At 33.0% G+C, this 18,822-nt stretch overlaps 3 protein-coding genes across 6 annotated transcripts in view; 1 reads left to right on the top strand and 2 right to left on the bottom strand.

The window, feature by feature from the left end:
• LOC128159060 (polyglutamine-binding protein 1-like) overlaps positions 1-18,822 on the bottom strand; it is a 161,150-nt gene that overhangs the window by 18,883 nt on the left and 123,445 nt on the right. The gene's annotated exons all lie outside the window — the stretch shown is intronic.
• LOC128159067 (complement C1q-like protein 4) lies at positions 5,003-6,389 on the bottom strand. Of its 4 annotated transcripts, none has more exons than XM_052822114.1 (5): positions 6,363-6,389; positions 6,210-6,284; positions 5,718-5,768; positions 5,548-5,580; positions 5,003-5,422 (listed from the first exon to the last, which is right to left on the bottom strand). In XM_052822114.1, the coding sequence occupies exons 2-5, from the start codon at positions 6,265-6,267 to the stop codon at positions 5,019-5,021; spliced, it is 546 nt and encodes a 181-aa protein (XP_052678074.1). In that variant the 5' UTR covers positions 6,268-6,284; positions 6,363-6,389; the 3' UTR covers positions 5,003-5,018. The 4 variants fall into 4 exon arrangements, with proteins under 4 accessions (XP_052678074.1, XP_052678077.1, XP_052678076.1 ...); XM_052822117.1 differs by having other exon boundaries at positions 5,003-5,419; XM_052822116.1 differs by having other exon boundaries at positions 6,210-6,279; positions 6,363-6,387.
• LOC128159069 (complement C1q tumor necrosis factor-related protein 4-like) lies at positions 9,125-12,141 on the top strand. Its single transcript, XM_052822120.1, has 4 exons — positions 9,125-9,160; positions 9,702-9,763; positions 10,037-10,075; positions 11,695-12,141. The coding sequence occupies exons 2-4, from the start codon at positions 9,709-9,711 to the stop codon at positions 12,105-12,107; spliced, it is 507 nt and encodes a 168-aa protein (XP_052678080.1). The 5' UTR covers positions 9,125-9,160; positions 9,702-9,708; the 3' UTR covers positions 12,108-12,141.

Here is an 18,822-nt window from a genome sequence, read left to right as displayed (position 1 = left end):
TATGCTAAACTACGTTGAATTGGACTCAGTAGTTCTTGAGTAGAAGATTTTCAAAAATGCACCCCCCTTTTTCTACAGTTTCAAGGTTTTCTCCGCTTTGAATACAGATCGGACTTTTATTTCTGCAATTTATATTTGCCCTCCCATAAAGATGCTTTGTGCCAAATTTGGTTGAAATTGGATAAGCGGTTTTAGAGACGAAGTTCAAAATGTAAAAAGTTTACAGACGGTCAGACGCACAGACAGACGGGCAGACAAACGGGCAGACGGACGGACAGACGGACGACGGACAAAATGTAATCAGAATAGCTCACTTGAGCTTTCAGCTCAGGTGAGCTAAAAAACTGCATCGCTAGATATTAGTGGGGCAATTCAAATCTAAACTGAAATGGATAATATATACATGTAGGTCTTAATCCTATTTGTGGCATCTGACTGAAAAAATATTTATTTTCAACCAGTGAACGGGTATTTTATTTCTCTCCAAATTTGGTTCTTTTGGCCAATTTTCAATATAATTTCTATTACTTTCCCAAATAAGAATTTCAAATAAAAGACTGTTATGTAAAAAAAAATCTGAAGTGGACTGGGCATTCCCATTAAACTTTTTCATTTTATACATGCATTATTTATCTATGTTCATTAGGGTTTAGAAAATTAATGTCTTAGGTTTACAACCAATCTGTCGTGCTATGATTATGCATAAAATTGAAACAACCTTGATTTTCATTTTTCGTGGATTGTGAGTTTTTTGTTTATTCGTGGGTATGTTATTTCGTGGATGCGTCGGTTTTAAGTTTCAGTGAGAAAGATTTGTTTTCGTTGAGGTTGTACATTCTAGAGAGAGGACTACCCACGAATACCACGGCAATTGAGGCACCACGAATTCTAATGAATTCACAGTATTGCATTTTAAATATTTTAAACCAAAGTGGTAAGATTCAAAGTATCTGCCCGATGGTTTACTCGCCCCACACTTTCGAACCGCCATGATGTCAATTAGTCCACCCGTTTCTGGGCACCCCGATCTAGAAAGTTCTTTCCATTCATACTAAAATGTCTTTAATTCTTTATTAACTTTTTGTATTAATCGAAGTCCAATCCAATGTATCTGTCCGCGATGCACGATGAACTCATCTAATACTTTTCGTTAATTAGTCAATCCGCGTTCTTGGTTACCCCGTTCTGAACAATGTTATCCCATTCTCTCACCTGAGGTCGTGTTCGCAAGCAAATGAGTATTAAAACTAAAATAGCCCACTAAAGAAACAAATTGACTCCTCTTTTTATTTAACAATTGTCAAATCTTAACTTCTATGTATTCTCTAAATAGGCTCACAGTAAATATATTCACTCTTTACGTACTTTTTCAATATCATTTCATTGCAAGTTCATATTTTGATCGAGACTATCTCTGACTTGGATCCGCCAAAGCGTGTCCGCCACCTTACTCTAATTTTGCCATTCCGGGCTTGTTTATCGTAAATGAAAGTAGATTTTTGATTAATTTCACAATGATAACTTTTCAGTTAAAATTATACCTTTCGGACGTCATCTCTTATGTGTTGAAATACTACATGTGTAAGCAAGTACTCTGGTGCAGGCATTTAATTCGCAAAATGCCTTAATTTATAAGTATAAGATGCATACTTCATGAATACATATTCTTGACGACAGTCAAAAACTCAACAAAAAACAAATTCATATAAAAGACCCTGTTTGCTGAACACGTGCTATTCAGAAGCAATTTCGAACGACTTGCCAGCTACTTACAGATCAATTTATAATTCTTGTTCATCTTCTTATTTACTTAGTCGTATTTGAAAGTGAAGCAACATTTTAAGCCACTGTATAGAATAAGAACAAATAAATTAAAAATAATAATTGCAATGAATTGCAAGTTTTCATATCGGCAATGTTTTTGCTTTTTAAAGGTGCATGGTCAAGATTTTGGTCCAAAATTATTTTTCCAATTTTAATATTTACAATGTTTCAGTAAGGCATTTTTAATAGGCAACAGACATTTGAGAGTCATTTGTTGAGTTATAATCGAGGTACAGAGCTTGAAATTCGTCGCTATGTAAACAAAGCGTTTGTTTACATTTTGAACGTTGAAGTAAAGATTTCAGTTTTAAATCTAAACCGAATGTATTAAACGTTAGGAACTGTTTATCTATGCTTAAGATAAATAAAAAGAAAGACAATTAAGCTGGAAAAAGATTGTTTACTGGTATATTGAACCTACATACACAAAAACAAGGCACGAGCCTTGTTTACATGATAAAGAATTGTGAGCTCTGTATCTTGCTTATAACTCTACGAATGACTCTCAAATTTTATCTGATCATTAGATATGCGTTTCTAAAGAGCTGTAAATAAACGCTGTAAAGAAACATAAAAATAGAATTTGACCAAAATCGTGACCATGCCCCTTTAAGTTAAGTGTTTATTTGACGTTTGGTCCTCTCTGAAAAAAAGCATCTACGCAGATATTTGTACCAGTTGGAATCTTATTTGTCTGCACTGCTGTCACAGGCAACAACATTTGTTTCCGTCAATCACAAAGCTTTCAATTGTTTGCCGCTAAAATATTTATTATTTGTAAATACTATATACATGATCAATGTCATAAATAACAATATCTAACATTTAAGAGTAGTGCAAACAATTTTCAATAACTTTCCATTTTGCACAATGATGCAAAAGACTTAATATATAAAATTTCATCAGATGAAATCCACAGACCGACAGCTCTGCTTGCTTGTGTAGGTAATTATTTATTTAGTTCCGATACATGAATGATAGCGTAATAGATTTAGTATTTTTTTCATTTTAGTTTTAAAAATCAAATTTCGACAAGCTCTTGTCCATTTGCATGTACAAATGTTTATTTTATTTTTTGGTTTTACTTTTGAATTATGGTGTACGTATGCCATATTGAGACCAAGTTAAAAATAGACTGTGATTGTGCTATTACTAAAGATAAAGTGTGTATCGGAGCATATCGTATATTTCAATATTACCAAAAACTACATTTTATAAACTTGAAACTTGTCGTTTTTAAAGATAACCGTCCCTACTCTTACTATTTTTAATCTTATGCCAAAATCTCGTCTTCTCGTATTTTGTTTAATTTGAAGATTTGGTAATGACAATATAAAGTAAAATTATAACATATTACTAAACTTTTAATACAGCAACCATCAATAAAAAAAATGTCCTAAGGTTTATCAGATAAAACTGGAGGGAAAAAGCACAATCTTTGCAATGGTTCAATGATCAGCAACACATTCTATTTTTTGTTCTTATTAGGTAAGTCATGATTGGATTTTGATTGTTGCTTACTTTGACCCTGACCTGTGCAAATGGCTTATGCAAGTTGATTTTTTTACTGCTGGTTAAATAACACTTTCATTTCTTCAATATGTAAATCTTCATTATTTCTTTATAAACATTTATAAAGAATAATCTGTGCATTTATCGTGAATTTTCATTTTGAGTTTTAAAAATCCTTTTCCTTACATCAGAACGTTTAAAAGATATTTTAAAGAACCATTATCAAATGTCAAATGACATATGACAAATGTCATTTTATAAATTCTTGATATTTATTTTTCGAATATACACACATAAAATTATGCTTTACAATTTGATATGAACAAAGAACAAAACGCGTCAGATTTCCATCTGCCTTAATGTCCTCCTCCGAATGCTTTTGTAAGTAAAAATGTGTAGGTCCACCTATTCTAAATTAGTGGGATTTGAAAATTGTTGTGTCAAGGCCAATAAATTTGACAGACTTATGTAGTACAGATGTGAATTGATATCTAGTAAGAGGTTTGTGGTTGAGATGGCAGAAAAATAAGCCTTGTATTTGTGTTCTAACTGACAAAAATTCATCCATGTGCTTGAATAAAGACTGGATTTGAGAATTTATTTGAATAAGTAGCTTAGTACCCCTATTGTATTGGTCTGTTTTTGAACCTTTAATATACATACCAATGTGTTCTTGATTAATAGTCACGTCTTGATATTATAAGGTTGGTGCGTCGTTACTTGTGAATTTGCTAAGTGCAATAATGCGAAAAAGGACAAATGAAAGGTTGCTGAAAACATAGCAGCTTCATACAAGCGTGTGCACACCGTAGGTAGTATAGAAACTAATTCATTGAGACAAGATAGGGAAATTGGGGACAGTACATCCTTCGCTGGATTAAACCGATGGAAACCTTCTAACATTTTGTTAACTATAAAAGTTTTAGTGTTGTCAATTTGACCCTCTTATTCTAAAGAAGAATTAATACGATTTAAAAGGTTCATTTAACAGTGAGTATAATCATAACAAACTTGCCTCTACTCCACACAAATCCTATTGTTTTCATCATGTAAGTCTTATAAGAAACTTTGTGTTTCTTGTCTTGGGAAATACACATGAAATATATTTATTAGATATAGGTATTACTTTTGTATTTAAATAGGAACGGCTATGGAATGAGCCATTAAACGAAGAGCTTAGACAGATAACACATGATTAAAATCAGTGAAAACCCTCGATTTATCTTACTGTGAAATAACTTGACCTTTGTATGTTATAAAGGTAAATGCAATGCAAAGGAAATCTGTGGAATCTCATTGGTTTTCATTTTTTTAAATTTCTTTTTGAGGAGAAGTTGCATTTAAGGAATAATACAAACAAGTGGGATTTGCAAGGATTTCCTTATTAGTTTCATTTCAATATGATTATAAACCTCATTATGAATTACGATCTTTACTTTTTTTTATTCAACCCAAATCTTGATCACGATTGCACACAAGATAAATCTCAAACTTACAAGCAGTAAAACGAATTTCAAAACTTGCGCCTTTTATCTTTATCATCATTTTTTACTGGCTTTCGGTTTACCGGTAAATTGTATTTATCCAGTTTTCAAAAGAGAAAATGTAAATTTCCTGGAACATCATCAATAAGAAAAACCAATATTAAGAATACTAGTAATCATGTTTACATCAAAATTTATTCACATTCTTGTAATCAGAGCACCAGAAAAGACATTATACGCGTTATGGTCATGCAGTTTAGCTGTTTGCGTGTTTTGGTTTTGAATCCATATTTTGTCTCCTTTTTCAAGAAGAAGTTGAAGGGTTTGTGCAGCGAGAGGATATGTTCCAGATGCAGAGTATAGCGTAGATAGGGCATTGCCATTCTTCATGATGTTAAGGTGGACAGCATTGACTGGGTTGCTCATGAGGCTACAGGAAATGGTGTAGATACCCTTATGGGGCGCGGTTAATACCCCTGTGGACGGTACATAGGCTCCACCAACATTGGTCAACACTGTGTCATACTTTACAACCCCTTTACTGCCAAGTGTTGTTACCTTCGACAACAATGCAGTAAATGCTAAAGCTTGATCTTTGCCTGCTGAAATAGACATCTTAATTTTAAACCATACTCTAACAATGCCTCTTTATTAATAAGTTTATCGACATTTAAAGTATTAAAAATATATTTTAATGTACAATTAATTAACTGGTCTAGTTCCTCACCCTGGCCGAGATTGTGGATAGTCTGCACAGTGTCTAAAATTGAAAACACTATCGGTATTGTTATACGTTTCCTGCTACCGAATTTGAATAGTATTTTTAAAAAAATTGTCTATTAAATATTCTTTTCCATTTTTCCATTGAATTAAGACATTGGTTACATAGATTCTTACCCTTATCCTTACACTGGCCGAAATCGTGGATAGTTTGCACAGTGTGTACATCTAAAATTGAAAATGTTCAGTGTTGTTATACATTTCACAGTTCCTGCTAACGAATTTGATTAGTATTTAAAAATAATTCCTGACATCATTTTCCATTTGTCTATTAAAGTTAGGTATTGGCTTCATAAATACGTAAATACTACATAAATACTTGTTATCATATTTTGAATTTTGTTGCTACCTTTTAACTTGTTTTAAATGTTTTTGTGATTATTCTCAGTTCTTTTTTAAGTAAACATTTAGGTTTTTTCAATTAATCCCAAAGAGTTTTATTTTCAAACACATGAAGAAATGCAACATTTTTTGACATGGTTTTGGTCAATTTAACTATTAATGCACCCCTTTCATCTTAATCACTGCAAATAATCTACCATCTTTTTATTTCCTTCACATTTATTACTGAAAAATCCACGAAATACGAAAGAGTATATATGTACCTACACACTCCATCTGAACAACCCAGAAACAACAGACCCAATAAAAACCAAAATACCACCATGTCAATTCCAACCTAAACTAATCGAAATCAGAATGTTTGATTATTGTTTTAATATCAGTGTACTGATGAATAAATAGATACATAAAGCTATTTACCTTTTGATACTGCAGTGTATAAATTCGTATTATCGATCGATTGTCCTTGCAGTGTTTTTATTATAAACACGGATATGCAAAGTATATCCATTTCATTTTAATGATAGATGAAGGTTTGAGTTTCATAATATGTCATGTAGATACAACTTATTTTGGTATAGAAACATTTGTCTATTTTAAATCAACATCCTTTTCAATAGGAAATTTAGCGGTTTGTTAAATGCAATATTACATATATTGTTGTAATAAAATGTAGATTGACAAAACGAATGCATTTGATTGATGAATTGTTACTTAAAGATGGGTATGTTTAATTACTGTGTATAACAAACTGATAAAAAAACAAACAAGCAAATCTAAGGATATATACATGAAGTGTAGCGGAACATCGATATATAATGCACAGACTTCAAATTTTCAAAGATATTACTGTTTGCATAGCTCTTGCAAGTGTGTTTAGGTAGCTCTGATTCACAAAGGTTTGAAAAATTAAAGTTAGGATTTTGATTGATCAAAGTTCAGTGTATCATACGATCTAATTATACAATCTGCATTTAAAAATGCAGTTACGATGTGCATTTAAAATGCAGTTACGTTTGTTTTCAATTTATCTATATGCTCATTTCTCTTTTTCAATTATATTTTATGTCAGAGTCAACTTCAAAAATGCTTGTACTAATTATATTTATTAAGAATAGATGATACACCACACAAGCAAAGGAATTAACACTTCACACATTATTTTTATTTGTTGTTCATTTTTGTATATGCTATGTCTGATTTTTTCCTTATCTTATTCTTTAAAATTGAAATAATAATAAAAAAAACCTGTATCGTTGGATATTAGTTGGGCAATTCAAATCTAAACTGAAATGGATAATATACAATATACATGTAAGTCTTAATCCTGTCTGTGGCATCTGACTGAAAAAAATATTTATTTCAAACCAGTGAACAGGTATTTTATTTCTCTCTAAATTTGGCTCTTTTGGCCAATTTTCAATATAATTTCTATTACTGTCCCAAATGAGAATTTCAGATAAAAGGCTGTTTCGTAAAAAAAATCTGGAGGGGATGGGCATTCCCATTAAACTTTCACATTTTATACATACATTTTTTATCTATGTTCATTAGTGTTTACAAATTAATGTCTTAGGTTTACCAATCTGTTGTGGTATGAATATGCATAAAATTGAAACACCCTTGATAATGTATTACTGTAAAATCATTTAATTTCGTGGGGCCAATTTTTGTGGATTGTGAGTTTTTTGTTTATTCGTGGGTATGTTATTTCGTGGATGCGTCGGTTTTCAATTTCAGTGAGAAAGACAACTCTTTCTAGATTTGTTTTCGTTGAGGTTATAAATTCCAGAGAGAGGACTACCCACGAATACCACGGCAATTGAGCCACCACGAATTCTAATGATTCCACAGTATTGCATATTAAATATTTTAACCCAAAGTGGTAAGAGTCAAAGTATCTGCCCTATGGTTTACTTGCCCCACTCTTTCGAACCGCCATGATGTCAATTAGTCCACTCGTTTCTGCGCACGCCTAGAAAGTTCTTTTTATTAATTCTAAATGTCTTTAACTCTTTATTAACTTTTTGTATTAATCGAAATCCAATCCAAGGTATATGTCCGCGATGCACGATGAACTCATCTAATACGTTTCGTTAATTAGTCAATCCACGTTCTTGGTTACCCCGTTCTGAACAATTTTATCCCATTCTCTCACCTGAAGTCGTTTTCGCAGGCAAACGAGTTTGAAAACTAAAATCGCTCACTAAAGAAAAAAATTGACTCATCTTTTCATTTAACGATTGTCAAATCTTAACTTCTATGTACTCTCTTAATAGGCGCACAGTAAATATATTCACTCTTTACGTACTTTTTCAATATCATTTCATTGCAAATTCATATTTTGATCGAGACTATCTCTGACTTGGACCACCAAAGCGTGTCCACCACCTTACTCTAATTTTTGCCATTCCAGGCTTGTTTATCGTAAATGAAAGTAGATTTTTGATTAACTTCACATTAATAACTTACTTGAGTCAGTTAAAATTCAATTATACTTTTCAGACGTCATCTCTTATGTGTTGAAATACCAAAGGTGTAAGCAAGTACTCTGGTGCAGGCATTTAATTCGCAAAATGCCTTAATTTATAAGTATAAGATGCATACTTCATGAATGCATATTCCTGACGACAGTCAAAAACTAAAAAAAAATTCATATAAAAAACCTTGTTTGCTGAATACGTGCTATTCAGAATAAAATTTTAACGACTAGCCAGCTACTTACAGATCAATTTATAATTCTTGTTTATCTTCTTATTTACTTTGCCGTATTAGAAAGTGAAGCAACATTTTAAGCCACTGTATAGAATAAGAACAAATAAATTTTAAATAATAATTGCAAGATATTGCAAGTTTTCATATCGGCAATGTCTTTGCTTTTTAAGTCAAGTGTTTATTTGTAGTTCTGTTCTTCTGAAAAACAAAGCATATACGCAGATATTTGTACCAGTTGTAATCTTATTTGTCTGCACTGCTGTCACAGGAAACAACCTTTGTTTCCGACAATCACAATGCTTTCAATTGGTTGCCGTTAAAATATCTATTATTTGTAAATACTCTGTAAATACTCTGATCGATGTCATAAATAACAATTTCTAACATTTAAGAGTAGTGCAAACAATTTTCAATAACTTTTCATTTTGCACCAGATGCAAAAGACTGAATATATAAACCATCCATCAGATGAAATCCACAGAACGAAAGCTTTGCTTGCTTGTGTAAGTAATTATTTATTTAGTTCTGATACCTGAATGATAAAGGGATATATTTAATAATTCTTTATTTTTATTTTGGTTTTAATATTCAAATTTTGACAGGCTCTTGTCCATATGCATGTACAAATGTCTATTTTATTTTTTGTTTTTACTTTTGAATTATGGTGTACATGTGCCATATTGGCAACAAATAGTTGTTGATTGTGCTATCACTAAAGATAACGTGTATATCGGAGCATATAGAATATTTCAATATTACTAAAAACTACACCGTATAAACTTGAAATTTGTCGTTTAAGATGGCTGTCCCTACTCTTACTATTTTTAACCTTATGCCAAAATCTCGTCTTCTCGTATTTCGTTTAATTTGAAAATTTAATTATGACAATATAAAATAAAATTAGAACATATTGCAAAACCTTTAATAAAGCAAACATCAATAAAACAAATGTCCTAAGGTTTCATAAGATAAAACTGGAGGGAAAATACAATCTTTGCAATGATACAATGATCAGCAACACATTCGTTTTTTCCTTCGTATTAGGTAAGTCATGATTGGATTTGGATTGTTGCTTACTTTGACCCTGACCTGTGGAAATGGCTTATGTAATTATAAGTTTATTTTTTACTGCTGGTTAAATATCACTTTCATCATGTTCCTAATACTTCAAAACGTTTAAACGATATTTTAAAGAACCATTATCAAATGTCAAATGACAAATGCCATTATATATATGTTCTTGATATTTGGTTTTTGAAAATAACAAAGCATCAAACCTAGCATTTTAACTTAAACAAATTCATGACAATTTTTATGTTTGATAAAAAAAATATTGAAAATAACTTATGTGTCTTTATAATAGATTCATTTACCTTCAGATATACAAACTGTGCAAACATTTCAAAACTTTAACCAAGGTATGAACACTTTTTCATATTATTTTCTTTAAAGCTACTTAAAAATTCAAATAAATGGGTTTTTAATGTATATTTTCATTTTTAATTCTTATCACGTAACAGCAAAAGAAGTTTAGGACGTGTAATTTCAAAGATATATATTATTATTGGTTTTCTGTTAGAAATATCATCTATACTACTATATTAAAATAGTAGACTCGAATTTTTGGGCTTTAATACCGATAAATCGGAAGAGTACTGTCTTTTGTTTTATATATTCTAAACATTATTGATACTTGAAGATTACCAATTTGTTTGTATTTTTTCTCAATCAAGCTTCGCTAATTAATTATCAACGAAAAATCCTCAAAAAATTCCGGAAATCATCTGAAATTTTTGGATTTTACGCTCATGCGCATTACATTCACGCTAAATCACGGGAGGCCTCTATTTTATGTGTCCACAATATCACATTTGCATGGATAAACTCAGAGACGATAAACAAATGCGTGTAAATTTTCATTGGAATTTTTTTTTCCCTTTTTATCAAAGAAAATACGGATGATAACTCTAACACAGTGCATTAACTATAAAAAATCCCGAGAGTTTCGAATGTCAACATGGTGTGAAAATAACGTTGTTGAAGAACTGTTGAATTCTGCAATTAAAGAATTAAACTTTTCGAAGAAAGATATGAACAGCTTCAAGATGATTTGTTATCAATTTGACTGTTATATTCAATGCAACTTTATTAATTTTCTCCAAAATCGTTTTGGGGCGTTTCTGCAATTTTCTGCTACATTACGGGTATATGGGAGGCATTTTAACTGTGTTAAAGGCCTTTTCCCAGACACAGTTACATTATTCCAACTCAGCAGAGTGTAGTGAAATTAATAACATACGTGTAGGCTTAAAGCTTGGTTATGCAAATGTCAACGATATACGGTGTGTCGGTGCATCTATTTCGTAAATGTCCGATATCATATACTATGTCAACCCATGCACGCACGAGTCAAAATCTAGTCAATGTTTATTTATTATAACTTAAAAATTATTTAATTATTACTTCTCTTTTGGATGGGTTTTTAAATATACTCTCAGTATATTGAAAGTGAAACCTAAGTAAAAGTACGTACTGTTTTATCATTATCTATCAGTTTGTAACATAGAAGGGGCTACTATTAAGATCTTTGTTTGGCAGAAAAGCGAGAAATATAAAATGGTATACGTTTATATTTCTTAAATTAAATCTTTATCTAAAATTGTGCTGTTACATAAGCTCATTTTTTATCATTAAGTATATGTATACAATTTGCACTTAAAGGAGTTTGAAATGTTTCTATAACAGTTATTCTTTTTTAAATATTTTTTGATGAAGAAACATGTTCATACTATTGTTTGCGTTTTTATCATTGTTGTATTACATTTAATGAAAAGCAGAAATCCAATTTGTATCACTTTGTCAACATTGCTATATTATCAATTATTAATACTATGGAATACGTTGAACACCGATATGTAAAATTGAGGTCCTAAAAATACTTCCGCATTTGTATTTTATCGAGGTAACAAAGGTAATTGAAAAACATTTCAAGAACTAGAAGACTTGTATTCCTAATGATTTTTTATATATATTTAAGGTGAAAGGAGATCTCGAGCTGCTGTTGCTTTTACTGCCCTTTTGTCCAAAGACACAACGGTTGGCAGTCAAGGGGTTGTAAAGTATGACACAGTGCTGACCAATATTGGTGGGGCTTATAAACCATCCACGGGAATATTTACCGCGCCCTATCAGGGTGTTTATACTATATCATGTAGCCTTATGAGTCATCCAAAAAACTCCGTTCACCTTAATGTTATGAAAAATGGCGTTAAACTGTCTATGTTGTACTCTGCGTCTAGTTCTTTTCCTCAATCTGGACAAACACTGCAGCTCTTTCTCAAAAAGGGAGATAAAATTTGGATTCAAAACTACCAAAACAAGAAGGGAGCCATATTACATGATCATGGCTCCTATAATTCATTTTCTGGCGCATTGGTAAATCAGTTGTGAAATTAAAGGTAGTAAATGTTTATCATAAAGTTTGTACAGTGTTCTTTGTACTTATGTTAATTAATCCAGTTATTGACAATAATAGCAAAGACATTACAACTGTGTCCTTGCTATCATCGGCGTTTTCAAGATACCATATCTGTTAAAATATCTTCTGTTTTATTTAAATGCATTATCTAAAAAGAAACATGTTTTACAGTCGAATATTAGTCTAATCATTCAAATAAATAATAATGCATGATTTTACAAGGCATAAATATCCTTTATTCCTTTAGAATATTGGCTTTATTTATATGTATTTTTTATTACAAAAGCAGGGAGGAAACAATTCCAACAAGAGTATGTAAGACTAAACATGATTTTGATTTTACTTTGCCTGTGTATATAATCATAAAGTAGAGGTGCTCTATGAACCAATGCTCTTTCCCCGAATATTATTTCAAAATAGTATTAAATGTTGCTTTGTTGATGTTGCGTTTGAGAAATGTTCTATTTTATTGACTGGTTTAAGCCAGTATAATTTCAAAACTTAAATTAGAAATATTCAATATTCAAGTGTCATGATTTGCTGTTCGTTATGTTATTTTTTTGTATCATCACCCTTTACCAACTAATACAACTGTATTAGGATTTGTTATACTTTCATGTTAAATACTGAAATCTGATTGGTTAAGACGCAGTTAATAATATTTACTATTACCCTCAGCGTTAGCAACGCACTTGGCAACGGGTAACATTAAAAAATGTTACATGCGCGAAAATTATGCGCGTACGGTTCGCTGTAGAATTCACGTTATTCCTATATAAAAGCAGTAAAATTTTTAAAAAAGACATTCAGTATAACAAAATAAATAGTGCCTGTTTGGGAGGATAACAGTTGAAATTGACACCCCTCGAAAACCATTGTCAACCTCCGCTTCGCGTCGGTTGACAATGGTTTTCTCGGGGTGTCAATTTCAACTGTTACCTTCCCAAACAGGCACTATTTATATAATACAACATGTATGACTATTGTTCAGAATATAGCTCGTACATCTAAAGCAATAAAAATACTATATCAAGAAATGATGTATAAGATTAATTTCATGTCTAAGGTTCAACAACATTTCTATCATATTCACTCGTTACTTGTTTTTATCAACTCACAAAGCCCGCTCCCCCCCCCCCCACACACACACGTAAAAAAAAATTGAATCAATAGCGGCGTGTCGTGGCCTATAAGGAAGTGCACTCTTCTGTAGAAAAATGACACTATACCATTTTTTTATTTTAAGAATACCTTTTCTTAAAACGGTTTCAGGTGAGACATATTACAACTCCTCCCAATTGAGTTGGCAACGATTTCAATGCTGAGTGTGTCACAAGAGTTTATTATACTTGTTGGTTCTGTTGAAGTTTTGTCATTTCAAATGTGCTTTACTGGCACATTAGACTTAATATCTTTGTATTGAGAGAAGCACCATACCCCGCGAATATTACGACAGACCTTTAAAGTAGCCCACTACAGCAATGTTACACTTTTTTTGACGCGACGTCACAAGCTTCATATTGCAATTATCAAAGATGAAAGTTACAATAAGGGAGTGCCAGTATACCCAATAAATAAATCAGGAAGAAATAGCTAGTTCATACTGTATTCTTAATATGGGCTGAATGGGCCATGGCCGTTTAAATGAGGGAGCCGAGGCATCAATATAAAGCCTTGTATGGTATCTCTTAAAATGCAAAAATGGTAAACCCTGGGAACAGATGTTCACAATTACATACTGTCAAGATAAGCAAGCACATATTAGTTATAACCAAGTCCATGGATACTACTGGTAAGCTGAAAAGCCGCACCCACACTTTGAGGCGTCTCAGACTTTGGTGAAGAAGATACGAAAAACGGCCATGACGATGGGATTGATGAAGACAGTACATTTACTTAGCAAGATTAAAGCAACACGGCCTGTAAATACAACAAATCTAACATCAGAAAAGGTGTAACAAAATCACAACTAATATGAAACATTTTATATTCAATAACCGAAAATGCTAGTAAAAGTTGGTGGGAGGGTGGGTAAAATATTCTGCTTTGACTGATGATGTAAATGCGTACTATAGTGACATCAGCAATTCATGATGTTTTCACTAACTTTCGCGCGCAAAGTCATAAAGCTCAAATTGAAAAAAAATTAAAAAAGGAAAAATATTGTCCGTTCACTTTGATAAATTAATTTAACCTTAAATGGTGAAATCATTATCAAAGATGAAAGTTAAAATAAGGGAATGCCAGTATACCCAATAAATAAATCAAGAAGAAATAACTAGTTCATACCGTATTCTTTTTATTGGCTGCATGGGCCATGGCCGTTTAAGTGAGGGAGCCGATACATCAATATATAGCCTTGTATGGCATCCCTAAAAATGCAAAAATGGTGAACCCTGGGAACAGATGTTCACAATTACATACTGTCAAGAGAAGCACATATTAGTTATAACCAAGTCCATTGATACTACTGGTAAGCCTAAAAGCCGCCACGAGACTATGCGAAATGCTATGGCATAGTCTGCGCCACCAGTAGTAAAAATAAATAAATAAATAAATAAATAAGCGCCCAATCTCCACAGAAAAATTAACTTTGGATAAAAATAAAAAGGTAATCAGCAAAAGGTTTACGAGTGATCAATTATTGATCACTGTCAGATAAATAAACTGACTGGGTATATACGTGCAAATAAGTCAAGAGCAATAATATAATCAACGCAGCCACTACAAATTTGTGACTGAGACTATGACCCGTTAACTATGACCCGTTAACTAATTTTGGTGACACTTTTTCAGTGGGTTTTGTAATGAAGGTCTGCAAACCTTGTTGAGGGCGGTACAAGAAAATTTGGTTACTTAGTTCAGAAAAATGAACTCCATCAGGGGCAAACAAGAGCGTACAATCAATCTGAATTTCTGGATATCGAATATATTTCCCCCCTGTGCGGATTAAGGCGGTTGCAACAAAACTGTTTAATCGTGTTCTGACCATATCCATTGCTTCTTGGTCAACATCGCCTCGCCAGTGCTGGCGGGGAAGTGTCTGTGACCAAACCAAAACAGTGTCGGGCAACAGCTTGGCCAAACTGACCAAGGTGTTCTCACCTTTATCACCCGGTATGTTATTGCACCCACAGTGCAATACGAGGAAATTGGGTGGGTCCTCTACTTTTAGTAAACACTTGATTTTCGGCATGATTTCCGCTCATTTCATTCCACCCTTACCCTGCCAGAAAACTGTTGCCCGATGCCTTTCTAGCTCGTGGTGAGTTTGAAATATTGAATGCCTTGTCTGACAAAAGGCTCTCTTAATAATGGACGAACCCACAATCCAAATTCTAGTATCTACAAATACAAAACTAATTGAACGAGAACTATATACACATTATAATACGTATTCCACAATAGTATGTTAGTTTATGTCTAGATATGACATACAGCAGCTACCATTGTAACCCTTATGTAAAATAAATAAAACGGGGCAGCGTGACAATAACAAACTAAATTGTATTACACTTTAAATGCACAATATAAATGCTAGAAAAATGCTTAACTTCTGATGTACCTATACATGCAACGAGATTTCCAACTCCCATTGCCCGCAATATCCTTATGACTCATTCCGCTAGCCCATGCGTTGGAAGCTGCTCAAATGCGGAAAGAATGAGTCTTATACATTTTGGTGTCCAAGCCTAGCATTCTAAAAGCCTTGTTAAATACCGATTCTGCTTGATATCTGGTCACTGGATAGCCAGACAAATGAATGAAAAAGGCTCATGGGGAATTTGGTCTTAAAGTTGCATATTAGGTTAGATGTTGGATAGGTCAGATTGGACTAGAGGGCACTAAAGTGATTGTGGCACCCTTTTCCTCTTGATCAGTTTTGGAGTGTCTAAGGGTTATAATGACTGAATTGCTTGTTGATAACCGAACATCACCTACTTGTATTGCATGACCTGGTTTTAATTTTGAATCCTGTACTAGCTCCCCTATTCTAAAATATCCAAAAAATACTGTGCAAAAAGTGCACTGAATAAAATTGATTCATAGTTTGATAGGAAAACTTGAGGAAGAATAGAAACAAGACCTTGAAGGATGCTGATGGTTATGGGTTTGCAATTGGCAACTCTTGTGTTCATACGACTAAACCCGACCAATACCTTTTGTAATATATATGTTTTTGTTGTGTCCAGAAAACCTCAGAATCTGCAAAAATATGATATTCCTGCAATATACGAGTATGCTTTGACTGTGCTTGATGAGATTTGTTTAAATGAGAGATACGCTACAAAATGGATCAAGTCATAAGGGTTTGGTGCCCACGTGGTTTGATAAGCATGGCAAAATGAATTAAACTGATGAACTGCTGTCATGTATTATTTCTTTGTGTTTTCAGACAAGGAACAACTTAGCAATTCTTGTGCTCGATATTGTAGATTAGTCTGAGAAATGAGTCTGGGACAATCGATGGGAGCTGGTCGGCTTCTGGAAAGACATGTCTGAATCTGTTCCACTGCAGACGAGAGAGAGAATCAGCTTTAACGTTTTGAACTCCTATGATATGCTGCCCTTTAAATTATATATTATGCACAAGTCCCTTCAGGACTAACAATCTTAAGAGAATCATGACTCTGGGTGATTTGAATGTTTTAGAATTTAAAATGGTGACAAGTGCTTTATTATCTGTGTGAAGAATTATTCTCTTTCCCACCAACTCCTTACCCCAAATAGAGAATGCCATTGCTATGGGAACCAATTCTAAAAATGTGATGTCCCTAAATATGTCTGCCCCTTTCCAGGATTCAGGCCATGTTAAAAAGGCCCAATGAGTTCCCAAAATTGCCCCACAACCTAGGTTTTCACAACCAGCACTGTCTGTGAATAATTCTAACTAAAAGTCGCTGGCCCAGTCTACATGTTATAAGAATTTATACCATTAAATGACTCAAGGAACACAAGCCACATTTGTATATCTTGTTTCATTTCCAAAGAAACTCTACGTTTGTGATAAGGCTTGCTAAGCCCAGCTGTGGCATCATACAAGCGCCTTACGAATGCTCGGCCTGCTGGAATAGCTCTAATGTAGAAATACAGTTGTCCAGTTAGTGATTGGATTTCACTAAGGGTAACCTTTTTACGGTAAAGAAAATAGTTAAATTGATGACGTAATTGACCCAATTTGTCTAAGGGAATACTAACCGTCTCTGCAACTGTATCGAGTCCGAGTCCTAAAAGCACTAATTTTGTTGTAGGACCCAATGTTTTGTCATGGGCTAGTGGAACGCCTAATTCATCACAAAGACTGGTAAATTTTGACACTAGATAATAGCATTCCTCAGTCCCACAAAGACCTGCTAGTAGAAAATCATCAAGGTAGTGCAATACGTTTATAAGATTTACACAGGGTTTTTAATACCCATTCCAAAAAGGAAGCAAACTTTTCAACTCTCTGATTGGGTGATTACCAACATTTTTAAAAAATATAAAACGTTTTATTATACATGTATATCAGTGTCTTTTCTTTGTAAAATTACGACGAATAAACGGTTTAATTTATCCGTGAAATAGCTTTTGTGTTTTTTTTGCCCATGGTAAATAGTCATCAATCCTATTCACCGGCAGCATTCAATTTCCCTCGTCTCTAATTTCGGAACACCTCTGGTCTTATCTCAGTCGCTACGATAATTAAAAGTAAAAAAAAAATATATTTTATTTATCATGAACAACCTCAGCCTTGTTGACAACTTATGATTTTTTTTTCTACATTGGTCTGGATATAGATCAGGAATGTCCAAAATAATTAGTTGTCATTGTTTCTGTCGTCCAATGACATTTTTTCGCGTTTCTAAATGTGTTTGGAAAAAATGACTTCAAATAAAATGATGAGATTTTCCTCCCTTGCTACCTGACAACACTTAATGAAATGTGTCTGTATCATCTTGTCATTAAATCATTAAATTCATATATTTATATCGCATTAAACAATACATAGGAACTCTTGAGAATGTAGTTTAATCCACCTTTATGTGTGAATTTCTTATTTTGACATCGTAATACAGCATGTTTACTCTGAAAAGAGGAAATCTCGCAACATTAACTTCAATTTAACGTTCGTGTCCAAATGGTAGAATTTAACAACTGTGGAATCAAGATGGGCATGCTGATGCTAAAATTGATATTTTATTGACAGATATCTTAACGGAATACCTAAATCATTATTTATTGATATCATTGTAGATAATTAGATAAACTTATGTTCAAACGCTGTGTATAATTGTCAAATATATACAATAAAACTAGAGACGAGCTCGTTGCAAAGCAATAATAAGTCTTCCACCGGAGCTGAGTCGTTAAATTGCGCAGCAGTGTTAGGTGTCCCGGAGCTAAAATACGACTGGAAAACGATATGTTGTGGATCAGCCAAAAATACTTTGTCCAGGAGTATTCCTTAAAATCTGAATAACATTTACTGACAAAAATGTGAAACATCCCTTACCAAAATATTGACCTTCTGGCAACACGTTCTGGCATTATTGCAGCAATACTGCAGCAACATTCTGGCAATACATTGCGGCAATGTTGCTGCATTAGCGTTTTTCGTATGCAAATGAGATTGCGGCAATATTACCAGAAAGGTGTTGCCGCAAAAGTTTTGCTGCAACATATTGTTGCGACAACACCTTTCTG

Source organism: Crassostrea angulata, chromosome 8 (genome assembly GCF_025612915.1).
Source record: "Crassostrea angulata isolate pt1a10 chromosome 8, ASM2561291v2, whole genome shotgun sequence".
Taxonomy (NCBI): Eukaryota; Metazoa; Mollusca; class Bivalvia; order Ostreida; family Ostreidae; genus Magallana; species Magallana angulata.
Note: the sequence above shows the minus strand (reverse complement) of the source record. Positions and strands in the feature narration are given on the sequence as shown.